Source organism: Mandrillus leucophaeus, unplaced genomic scaffold, assembly GCF_000951045.1.
Source record: "Mandrillus leucophaeus isolate KB7577 unplaced genomic scaffold, Mleu.le_1.0 Scaffold550, whole genome shotgun sequence".
NCBI classification, from domain to species: domain Eukaryota; kingdom Metazoa; phylum Chordata; class Mammalia; order Primates; family Cercopithecidae; genus Mandrillus; species Mandrillus leucophaeus.
Genome location: NW_012105920.1, coordinates 1342316 through 1354928, shown reverse-complemented (window position 1 = coordinate 1354928; position 12613 = coordinate 1342316). Strand labels below are relative to the sequence as shown.

The window sequence follows — 12613 nt, the reverse complement described above, 5'->3', positions numbered from 1 at the left end:
GGTCCTGATGGCAGGCACTGATGTGGTCACCAACAGGTCATGTGGCTATGCAGTTGTTCTCTGCAGTCCTCACCAGGTCTTCATCAACAGCAGTGTGTTCAGTTAACTGGATAAATATGAATTAACCCTCCAGGATAAGCCAGGCACTGTGACAGGCAGGGAGGCCCTGAAGCCAGGGTAACTGACTGTGAGATTGTGGGTTAGAGCCTTGGATGTAGTAGGTGGCCTCCTTTCTTCCCTTGTCTGTAAATTGAAGGGGTTGCAGCCATCCTAAAGTTCCTTGGCCCTTGGAAAGTTGAACCATTTTCATTGTTGAGGTTTCAGGACAGGATCTTTTCCACAAACAGCAAATTGCTCTTGGCCTCAGCATCAAACTTCTCAGACAACAGAGACCAGAGCTGGACTGAGTGCTCTGATCAACAGGGGCCTCTGACCATGGCCCCTACAAATTCCAGGTTCAGGGGCTGTCCTGGCCTCATCTCATTTTATTCTTTTCAAGAAAATTTACTTCACCAATGTAATTTATGGTCTGTCATAAAATAAATGCATGATGAATCCCCGTGTCCTGTCTTTTGATTAGGAAAATATGGTCTCCTTCCCATTGCCTCCACTTTTCCCTAGGAATGTCATTTCTAGTATGTCCTCGGCCTGGGACCCAATTCTCATGGGTTCTCACTGCGAAGTTCCCATGCTGAAGACACACCTGCCACCCCACACTGCCCCAGACTGTGGGGCTTCAAGTATGCTATAAACCACCAAGTGTGTGCCTCAAGGGTATATGGTCACAGAGATTTTCAAATCCAGACCTAGAAACTAAACTATGCTCTAATTTTTATTGTAAAATAACTATAGGTAAAGTCTATGGAACATTTGTGCACATAAACACACAGGTGCACGTCCACCCACACACACAGACACACACACACACACACACACACACACACGCTCAGTCACCACTTTGATGTTCCCCACAGCCTTTTTTACCAAATTGTAAAGTTAGCCTCAGAGACACATCCCTCACACAGGCCCAGGGTTTGGGGAGTACAGTGGAGAAAGCTTCCAGTTGGTGTGTTGAACTAAGCCCTGGAGGATGTGTGCCCTTCCCCTTCAAGCCAGCACGTCACGTGTGGGAGGTTTGGTTGGGTGCCCAGTGGGAATTCCTAGGTTTCAGCTCCATGTGCTGCATGGAACTGAGATGCTGAAAAAAGGTGGAAGTGCTTGTTAGTCACCCTGTCCACCCCCAGTTCCCACTCAGAGAAATACCCCAGGAATGATCCTGGGAACAAAGGGGATTTTGCTAATGATTTTTGTGTGTTGACTTTGTATCGAACGACTTAATTGTATTATATTCCAATATGTTCTAACAGTTTTCTGGTGGAGTCTGTAAGGTTTTCTATATACAGGATTATGTCATCAGCAATGACAATTTCACTTATTCATTTCCTATTTGGATGCTTTTCTTTCCTTCTCTTGCCCAATTGCTCTGGCAAGGACTTCCATTATGTTGAATAGAAGTGGCAAAAGTGGGCATCCTTGTCTTGTTCCAGATCTTAGAGGAAAGGCTTTCAACTTTTCACGTTGAGTATAATGTTAGCTGTGGGCTTCTCATATGTGGCCTTTATTGTGTTGAGGTATGACCTTTCTATACCTAATTTGGTGAGATTTTTTTTATCATAAAAGGATGTTAAATTTTGTCAAATGCTTTTTCTGAATCTAATGTAATGATCATATGGTTTTTGTCCTTTATTCTGTTAATGTGATGTATCACATTTACTGATTTGCATATGTTGAACGGTTCTTGCATCCTAGGGCTAAATCTTAATCATGGTGGATGATCCTTTTAATGCATTGTGGAATTTGGTTCACCAGTATTTTATTGAAGATTTTTGCATCTATGTTCATTAGGAATATGGGCCTATAATTTTCTCTTCTTGGACAGGTCAGAATGACTTTTATTAAAAAGATGAAAGATAATAAGTGTTGGTGAGGACGTGGCAAAAAGGGGAACCCTTGTACACTGTTGGTGAGAATGCGAATTAAAGGACAATTATGGAAAATAGTATGGGGGTGCCTCAAAAAGCTAAAAATAGAATGACCATATGACCCACAATCCTACTTCTGGGTATTTACCCAAAAAATTTGAAATGTGTTTATTCAAGAAATGTCTGCACCCCATGTTTACTATAGCACTACTCACAACAGTTAAGTTATGGAATCAATCTAAGTGTCCATCAGCAGATGAACGGATAAAGAAAAGGGGCTATATATGCACAATAGAGTATTTTCAGCCTTAAAAAAGGAAAGTCTATCACTTGCAACAACATGAATGGAATTGAAAAACATTGTGCTAAGTGAAATAAGTCAGGCACAGAAAAACAAATACTGCATGTTCTCACATATATGTGGAATCTAAAAGAATCAAAGTCATAGAAGAAGAGAGTCGAATGGTAGTTGCCAGGGACTGAGGTGGGCGAAGGAAATGGAGAGATGATGGCCAAAAGGTACAAAATCACAGGAGAAGTATGATTTTTTTCCCTTTTTTGAGTTCTATTGCACAGTGCGGTAAATATAGTTAATAATAGAGTATCATACATTTCAAAGTTGCTAAGGGAGTAAACTTCAAATTTCTCACCACAAAATCTGTTAAGTATTTGAGATGATGGATACATTAACTAGCTTGATGTAATTATTCCACATTGTATTCATAAATCATAGCATCACTTTGTACCCCACAAATTTATATAATTAGAAATTGTCAATTTACAAATTTAAAAGCACAAAGGGGATTTTGCTAATATTAATTGGTAACAATAACCTTTTCTGACTGTGGAGTGCTTTACAGTTAACGGGGCATAATGACTTTGTGAGATGCCCAAGTAGAGATTATTATTTTCATTTTATAAGTGAGAAAACTGAGGTTCAGAGAGGCTAAGTGACCTGCTCAAGGTTCCATGCTACTGAGGAGCCAGAATTAGGTCTGACGCCTCCTGGCTTCTAGTTGACCTCCCTTTTCATGATGCTTTGTGGCATCATGAATCTAATGTTGAACTCGAAACGGCATTTGATTTAGACCATCCAGGTCATTCTGTTCAGTCTGTTGCTCATCTCCCAGATGGCCAAGTTTGCCAGGAAAGCATTGCCTCACCACTGCAGACTGGATGAGATGGGCCCCAATGGCCCATCCTTTCCTCCATTAAAGCACACACTACTGTCTGTATTCATTAGCATCTGCCTTCCCGTTAGACTGTCAGTTCCTTGGCAGGGACCACATCTTCTTTGTCTTTGTGCCTCAGCTCTGATCATAGACCTGGCACACAGTAGGAGCATGTTAAGAGTGAAATGCTGCTGAAGGCACTCAGAAACAAGCCCTCCTCTGCTTAGCAAGCTATCCAACCTTCACTGAGACACAAACTTCCACCGTATCATCTGTTAACTGACCACTCCCATGACAGCTGGGTCCCTTGCCATTTCTCAGAAGAAATTCAGATGCTGTTAATACATCCACTTGAAATTACCCTTGAAATGGGACAGGTCCAAATTGAGATGTGCTATGAGTGTAAAATGTACACCGAATTTGAAAACTTAGTATGCAAAAAAGAAAATACATCTTATGAATAATGTTTATATTGATTATATGTTGGTAATATTTTTAATATATTAGGTTAAATGAAACATATTGTTAAAGTTAACTTCATCTATTCCTTTTTACTTTTTATGATATAGGTATGTACTAGAAAAATTTTAAATTCCCTATGTGACTTATATTATATTTCTATTGGAAAGTTCTGGCTTAGGTCCTTACAGGTCATAATAAAGACTCGAGCTTTTACTCTGAGTGACATGGGAGCCATTAGAAAGTTTTGAGCTCAAAAGTGACACAGTCTGACTCACTCGTATTTAAAAAATAGCACTCTGGTTGCCATGTTGCGGACAGACTGTAAGGGACATGAGTACAGACAAGGAGACCATGTAGGAAGCTACTGCAATAATACAGAAGAACATGGAGGCTTGAACCAGAGAGTGGTAAGAAGTGGTCAGATACTGATCAGGTGTGGAAAGCAGACCAAGAGGACTTCCTAACAGACTGGGCATGGGGTTAAAAAAAAAAGAAAAAGAGTTGAATCTCAGTTTTTGGCCAGAGCCACTGGGAGTCCTCCATTTGCTGAGATGGGGAAAGAAGAGGGAGAAGCAGGTCTGGGAAAGAAGACCAGGAGTTTGGTTTTGGATGTGTTATGCCTAGGATGCCTTTTAGTTTCCAAGTGGAGACAATGAGAAGGCAGTTGGATATATAACTCGGGAGTTCAGGGAAGAGGCCTGAGCTGGGGGTCAAAACTGGGGAGTCATCATCATAAAAATGCAATTGAAAGCCCAGAGACTGGGCAAGATCACTGTGAGAGTGAATACAGGCAGAAAAGAGAAGATCCAGGTCAAGAAGACCAAGCGCCCTGGGGAGTCCTAAAGTTTAGAGGTTGTCAAGAGAGGCAAAGGAAACAGAGAAAGAGCCTTGAGGTAAAAAGAAAACTAGGAGGGAGTGGTGCTGTAGAAGCCAAGTAAAGAAAACATTTCAGGAGGAGGTAGTGAGCCCCTTTGGCCAGCACGGCTGATAGGTCCAGGAAGAGGAAGACAGAGAACTGGACACTGGATTTAGCAACCTGGAGGAGACTGGCAACCCTGACAAGTGCAGTGTAAGTGAGTGATGGAGGCAAAAACATGATTAAAGTGAGTTCACAAGAAAATGAGAGAGAAGGGATTGGAGACAACAAATACAGACAGTTCTTTCAGGGAATTTTGCTGTGAAAGGGAGAAAAGAAATGGGCACAGGTCAGAGGGGATATTGGATCAGGAGAGGCTATTTTTAAAAGGTAGACAAATTCAGCATGGATGTGTGCTGCTGGGAATGAGCCAATAGACAGAAAAATTGATGATGCCAGAAAGACGGGGAATTCTGGTGCTTCCCCAGTCTCCAAAGAGTACACTTATATTGCATTTTCATGTTTTATCGACTTTAGACATCACCTATCCACTTTCTGCTGTAATATGTACAAGCCAGCTTGCTTATATCACCCCTCATTGCACTTTTACTCTTGTTCCCACATTATTTCAGCAGATCACTATCATCTCACTGTCCCAACACATCAACTATTTCAGTTCGTCTATTGGTCACCTTGGTGCCTTTTATTTCTTGATCTATTAACTACAGACAGCATCTCTTGACTCCCATTTTGTATGATTAGGGTATTCATGCCTCTACCCTACCATCTGCTGTAAGTCAGTTTTGCATATGTCATGCTGGGACAATAACAAGACCCACAACCACAAAATCTCAGCAACTCAGGCTTATTTCTGATTCACATGCCATGCCATGGCCTGCGTCTGATGTGTTGTTTATTCTGGGAACTAGCTGAAGGGCATCCCCCATCTGAGACCTGCTATTTTCATGAGAGAGGGAAAAGAACAATGGCAGAACCTCACACCGCCTCTTAATGTGTCTGTTCCGCATGGAATATGTCATTTCCACTCACATTCAATTGGCCAAAGCGAGTCACGTGGCCAAACCGGATTATCAGTGGACAGGGGAGGAAATATTCTCCTACAAGGGCAGGCAAGCCATATGGCGTCAGGTGGGGGTGTGAAATCCTCTTTCAGGGAGAACAGTGAATAATTGGGAACAACAATTTAACCTATCACAATTCCTCTTCTCTCTTCTTCTACTCTCCAACTTCTTTTATATTGTCAAGCCAGAAACTCTTTACATACTTCTTTATAGCTATTCTTAAGTAGTCTTCAGTGCTTTGTTGTTGATTTTAGAAGTTGAAAGCCACTAAGCAGCATTTACATTATGACTAAGCAAATATTCTTTACTGCAGAGCCAAAGAGTTCATATCATGCACCACTGTTTCAATGACAGACCCTATGTGCTTAGAGCCTTTCTTACACTCCACCACATGCTCAAAATCAGGCCACATTTTGGACTGCTTCATATTCGGGCTATCCCTTTCATAAGAAATATTTTGTTTTTCCAGAAGTTTCCAATTATGTTTCTTTTTTCTTGTTGATAGAAGAAAATTTGCCTTCTACATCATATCCCTAATATCCTCCAAATTTCTTCCCACTCCATTTATTGTTTGGACTCTTTTTTTCCTTTTGAAGCCTGCTGTCCTTCTGACCTGATTGGGCAAACTGCCTCATTTTTTAATCTTAATGCTTTTGCATGGCTCTTTGTCTTTACTGCAATTACTAATTGCCTTCTGTTTTGTTTGGGTGGTTTTTTTGGCTTGATTTCTGCTTTTCATTACAAACAATTTTTTGCAGTGTCCTAATAATACTCTCTACTCTCTCGAATGTCCTTCTCTCATGTCACCTTCAGAGACCTCTTTCCTTCCACTCTAATGAAAAGTAACTACTCTCTGGTTCTGCTGAATAATTTCATCCTGGGGTTGCTTTTCATGGCTACTCTGTATAGGATCCTCTGTTTCCTGAATCTCATATCTCCTTTCTCGGTTTACTCCCTTACTTTGTTGAAAAACCTCTTCAGGAACTTCCTTCCAAAGGTTTAGTAGGCTGTAAACTTCCTTGGTCCTTGCATCCTCAGGCCTACTTCCTTTTTATATTGAATAAAGGCTTTGGACCAGATGTTCTCTAATGCCTATTCCAGGAGTATAATTCGAGTCTATATGTATTTGTGGATAACGTACTCTTTCAAGAAGACATTTAAAACAGTTGCTGCTCCCAAGGAATTTAAGATCTACTTAGATAGACAAAGAATAAAGTCTCAAAACAGCAACAAAAAATCTATGATACAAAAGATGCCGGGAGGTGGGACATGATTAATCATCAGTTTGAGACTTGGGTCTAGAGGAAAGAGAGAGAAAAGAAGCAGAGCCAGCCTGTGGTGCTCTTATTTAGCAAGCAAGACTTTAGCAGCATCAAAGGTAGGCAGTGTGTTAGGAATAGATTGTTCCTATCTGATGTCCTGAGTCCAGTGGAGTGGTTAAAGGTCAATGAAGGTCCTTCTCCCTTTGACTTTCCCTGTCACTGAGATATCAACATTTTCGTTTCACCAGATCAAGATAGATATAATTTTTAAATACAAAAGTATAACGATACCCTTGACCACTGGACAAACTCTCTGGCCATTTGGGGGCGTAACAATGAACTTTCATTACAAGTATGAATAATTGTGTATATACTTATAAACACCCTAATTGTTGGAACATGAAAGTACCAACGGTGGTCTTTATTAGTAGAGTTTCACTGAGTAGGACTAAAGATGACTCTCTTTACTAATGTCCATTTGTAAAAACTGTTTTTCATTGTTCCAGTGAGGAGTTGGAGTGATTATAAATCACTTCTCCTTTCCAGCCACTCCCTAAGAGAGGGCACATCCCACTCATGATATGAGTGTTATCCGAGAGCACTGATGCTTGGGTGGAGAAGGCACTGGGGAATTTTAAGGATGGGGCTTCTCCGTGGCAGGTCCTGAAGACTGAATGGACATGAGACACCTACATCAGAGGGAAAAAAAATAAACAAGCCTTCATTCAGCAAAGACGGCCCTCTCATCCAATCTGCAATCAAAGAGAGTACTTGCAGGGAAGGAAGTTTCCAGAAAAAAAGAAGAGATCTTTGGGCCAGTGGTCTCAGCAATTTCCAGAATGGGAGTTTAGTGTGATGGCAAGTGCTTAGGCCATGTGATAGATCTTCTCAGCAAGGTCTAACCTAACACTACTCCCTCAGGGAGGCTTTCTCTGAGCCCCCTTCCTTCACACCCAGGAAGAATTAATTTCTGCTACAACACTCTGTTCCTGCTGCCATCCTAGCACTTATCAAATTCAGACAAAGTTGGCATCAATTTTCCTCAACAGTCTATGACATCCTGACTGATTTATTCATCATCACAACCCCAGTCAATGCCTGGCATGTGGTAGGTGCCTGTGTTGGTCAAATGAATGAGAATTGAAAGAAGCTGCATTTCATCAAAGGGCAGAATCAGCCATGAATATTCAGTTGTCCCAGGAGCTTCAGACTAGCCAGCAGGCCTTGGAGAAGTGGATCTGGGCCAAGTGGTGGATTTCCAAGAGCTGGGGCCATTTAAACCATTCCTGGGAGAGGAGAGCAATAAAACCACCTGCAAGATTGGTCTGAGCTGCTTTGTTGCCTGGGACTCCACTGCAGGTGGAGAGGGGAGCAGAGAGATCAAAAGCACTCAAGGAGCCTTTGCTTCTGAGTAGTCCAGAGGGCAGTGCTGCCCCTGCTGCAGCGACCCCCACCCAGAGATGGGACCAGTGCTCAGCTCTGCAGAAGAGCAAGACGGACCCACCATCCCCAGAGAGCTTCCTATGCACAAGACACTGGGCTTTAGGTAATCACGTTTCATCCTCTCAGTAACGCCAAGAGATAGGTGTGCCTGACTTACAGATGAGAACCACCATTAAGGATCATTCTGTGTGGAGAGGAGCTGGAGCCTGTGCACCCAGGAAACTGTACAATAGCAACCAAAGCAAAATGAAAAAAAAAAAAAAAAAAAAGCCAGGATTATGTCACTGAAAATTCAGAAATCTGTGCACCTAAAGCTCACCTGTTTTATTACTTTTGTGGTTTGCATGTCTTCCCTTTATTTTCTACTGGTTTCTTATAATGGTTTGTTTTGTTTGTTTGTTTGTTTCACAAAAATCCCATAGGATTCTGATTTCACAAAGGGAAAAGCTGGATCCCCAGGGCAAAGAGTCAGGGGTCAGCGGAATGGACGATGCCCTGCAGCCAATGCTGTCAATGCAGCAGGGCTAAGGCTAGGAAAGGCACCTAGTGAGGGGAGACACAGGAGGGCACACCTAGGTGCATGTGTGGGCAGCTGCTGTCTCTTGGGGCTGGTCTCCCACAAGGTGGTTTCCTCGTGCAGCAGTGACTTGGTGCAGCCCCTCTCATCTGGCACCAATGCATTTGTTTCCTCAAAAGACCATAGGGTGGCATTTACCTCACCACTTAAAAAAAAAAAAAAAAAAAAAAAAGTGAATCAAGATGCATGCTGGCTCAGGAGGATCTTCATATCCGCCAGAGGGAGGGGCAGGCAGTCTCTTTTTACTCCAGCAGGTGGGAATTTCTGATAAAACTAAATTAACATCAGCTTGTCTCCTTGCAGTATCTAAATGTGCAAAGAGAGCTGATCTGATGACACCAGCCAGGGGGACAGGCTGCTGGAAGCATCCCAGGAGACAGAAGCCCAACTAAAGACCACCTAACTTACAGCTCAGATAGGCTGCTCCGCCAGCCTACTTGTCTTTGGGGTAGAAAGACAAGTAAGCTCGGAGGGGAAAGTGAACGGGTCCTGCGTGGGTGGCTGTGGCCTTGGCTATCACTGCAGCAGAGGCCCCTGCTGAGCAGGCTAAGAGCGAGCAGACCGTGAGAAAGGCCAAAGTCAAACTGAAAAACCCTTCCAGCTGGCCTCTGCTCTTGGGAACTTGGAGCCATACGCTGGCAACGGGCTCGGCGACAGGGGCACGCTTTCTCCCGGAGAGGGCACTAGGGCGCCTGCCTCTTCGGGCGGGCATGGGAGAGAGGGGGGCACCTCCCAGCACGTAGGAGCAGCCAGTGCCAAGCTGGAGGAGGGGAGGGGCGTGCAGGCAGAGACTTGGGGGTGGAGTTAAGGGAGGGAGGGTCAGGAAAACTTCTCATTCTCTGCCTCCGTTCACCCTCCCGCACCATCTCTGTAAGGGGCCTCCGCTTTAAAACATGGGACATAGATGCCACCAGAACCCCTGTCGGCTGCCAGAGTCCTGCACAGAATTACATCGGCGCACTCTCTACTTCTCAGGAACGGAAGGGATCCGGGGGAGCTATGGGTTCATCTCTGGCCACGTGTATCCAAACTAATAAAATCATCCCCCATCCCCCTGGAGCCGTGCGGGGTGCTCGCGGAAGTGCAGGCACCCCTGAATGAGGCGAAGGAGACTCTGGCTAGAGTTCTCGTCCCCACACGGTCCGCATTCCGCGAATCAGAGGGGTCTGCGGGTGTCTCTAGCCCAGTTTGTCCCTTTTCCCCTGCTCAGCTGACTTCGACGCCCGGGAGTTTGATCCTTGCCACCGAAGCCCAAGATCTCCTTCTGCCTCAACCCCATTCCTTTCGGAGAAATGGGCTCGCGGACCGATGCGCGCGACGGAGAGGAGCGGCAATCGGGACGCCCGGACTGGAGCCCTTCCCCGAAGCCGGCAGAGCCATTCCGGCCGCCGCCTCGGGCTCCAACATTGGCCGCAAAGTTTCCGCTCTTTGGGGCCCCGCCTGCGGGTCGGAGACCCCAGAGCAGCCTCTCCCCTCTAGGGTGCCCACTCCACGAGCTTCTGCCATCTGCCAGGGGACGCCGGGAGCCGGCGGGCGCGCGTGGTCGCAGCACTGGAGCGCGCAGCATCTCCAGGAGGTCTCCGGCAGCGCCCGCCTCTCCCCCTACGCCCTCCCGCTGCGGGGTCGAGATCGCAAGGGTCGCGACCGCCGTGTCTTACCCAGTCCCGGCACGAAAGTGTTGAGGAAGAGGCAGATGACGGCTACGGGGAAGGGCATGTAGGGGATGGCGGCGCGCAGGGGGCCCTTCTTCTCGCGGACCTGCACCACTACTCCGCTGGACGAGGACGCCCCCCGGGGGTCCGCCGCCGCCACCGCTGCCGCCGCCGCCGCCGTCTCGGCGTCTTTGTGCGAGGGCTCCATGGTCGGGTGTGCTCTCAAGCAGCCAGGCAGCACGGCCGGAGCTGGCGCCCAGCGCACGGGAGCAGGAAACGGCCGGCTGCGGGCTCCGGGCTCAGCGCCGAACTCAGGCGGCCGCAGTGCTCCGTGCGCCGCGCGGCTCGCGGAGACTCCCGCCCTCCGGCGTCCCCACACGCCCGGTGGAGGGGCGGGGAGGGCGGCGCGACACCCTGTGACAGCGCTCTGACGCCCCTCCTCGCCAGGCCCCTTCCCCGTCCCCTCCCCCCAACCAAAACCACCACTCACAAGGAATGGAAAATCAGGGCGAAGGGAAGGCAGTGGAAGAGAACCGCAAGGGGAGCTGGTTGCCCAGGTGCTGGAAGGGGTGGACACACCTCGCCCTCCAGACAGGTGAACGGGGAACCTTGACCACGAAGCCCTGCGAACTGGGAGTGTGTGCTTGGCTGACACTGTCGGGAAAGCCTCAAGGCAGAGTCCCCTAATCTAGAGTATGCCTTTGGCCAGGGACATGGGGACAAGGGATCGCGCGGCGCCTAACACCTAGTCGGCCTTCAGTGCGTTGTGATTTAAATGATTTTGTTTGGGGTGAGCGCAGTGGCTCCCACCTGTATTCCCAGCACTTTGGGAAGCCAAAGTGGGAGAATTGTTTGTGCCCAGGAGTTCAAAACCAGCCTGGGCAACGTAGCGAGATCCCCCCCAGCTCTATTTCGTTTAAAAATTTTTTCACTTAAAAAAAAAAATGAGTGAATTTGTTTCAAGTGTCAGAGAAAAAGCAATCCTGGGATCGGATCGATAATAGAGGAAACAGATTTTCAAACACCAGGCCAGGTCTCCGCAAGACTGGTTAAAAATAGGACACTTCCCTACACACACGCACCAAAAGCAGAAAGAAATGCGCCTGTTGCAGGCATGTTGGGAAGCGTTCACCATCCCCTCAACTATGCTGGAGGAAACCTGGGCCTTTTGTGAACCTGACGTGGTGATTAAAGAGCCAGTGAGGACACAGCGCCGTCTGGCGTTAATAATGGGGCAGCTGGTAGAAGCAACAGCCGGCAGCTTGAGGTCCTGTATTGAATTCGATTTTCTGAATAAGGCTGCCTTTGCCTCCGCACCTGGGAAAAGTAAACGGATGAAAGTTACCGCCTCTAACGTTAGGGAGGGGTTCAAGGCTTCAGAATTATCCAGACAACCAGCATATCGTCTGAATAATTGGAAGGGTGCAATATCCTCCCTTCAGGAATAATAGTGATCGACTCTATTATTATAAACAACCCAGGGTCTCAGAAGAGCCTAAAAGAACAAGGGTTATTGTATAAGTCTCTGAATAAAATAATTTTAAAAGCAAATGACCAGGGGTTAGTGATGATACTGGTGGGCACACACATGCATGTGTACACAGACACAGACACATACACACACACACACACGAGTCATTAGCTTAGGTTTGGCAGTCAGAAGAACAGGGTTAAATTTTTAGTCTTTGTTCAGCCACTAATTACCTGTATGGCTTAGAAGAACTCGCTTAGCCTTTTCCAGCCTGGAGTTACTGTGTTTATTAAAATCAAAGCAAGATTCCATTTAATACACACTTATTGAAGGCCTAGTAAGACTCAGATTCCAGGGAGAGAGAAATGAGTAAAATCCAGGCTCTGCCTTCAAGAATCTAAGAAATGAGCCGAGAGATACTAACAACTACAAAGACAGACTTACAGAGACAGTGAGGAATGTTGCAGCTGGGATGTGTCGGAGGTGCTGCGACAACATGGACCTATCTGTGAAGCCAGCTAGCGTGGGGGAGGCCTCAGGGAGGTGTCCCAAAGAAGGCGATACTCAAAGGGACTTGAGCAATGACTACAGTTAACTATTTGCAGATTTGTTTTATTTTCAACAAACCCTTATTTATCCAAGCACTCTCTGCCA

The 12613-nt window shown here is 46.1% G+C and overlaps 1 protein-coding gene across 1 annotated transcript in view; it reads right to left on the bottom strand.

The window, feature by feature from the left end:
* The window catches only part of LOC105552344 (chromosome unknown open reading frame, human C1orf95), a 56435-nt gene extending 45739 nt beyond the window's left edge, over positions 1 to 10696 (bottom strand). The window contains exon 1 of the mRNA XM_011997976.1: positions 10495 to 10696. Within this exon, the coding sequence (XP_011853366.1) occupies positions 10495 to 10696 (202 nt within the window). The remainder of the gene's footprint in view (positions 1 to 10494) is intronic.
* Positions 10697 to 12613: the final 1917 nt, after the last annotated feature.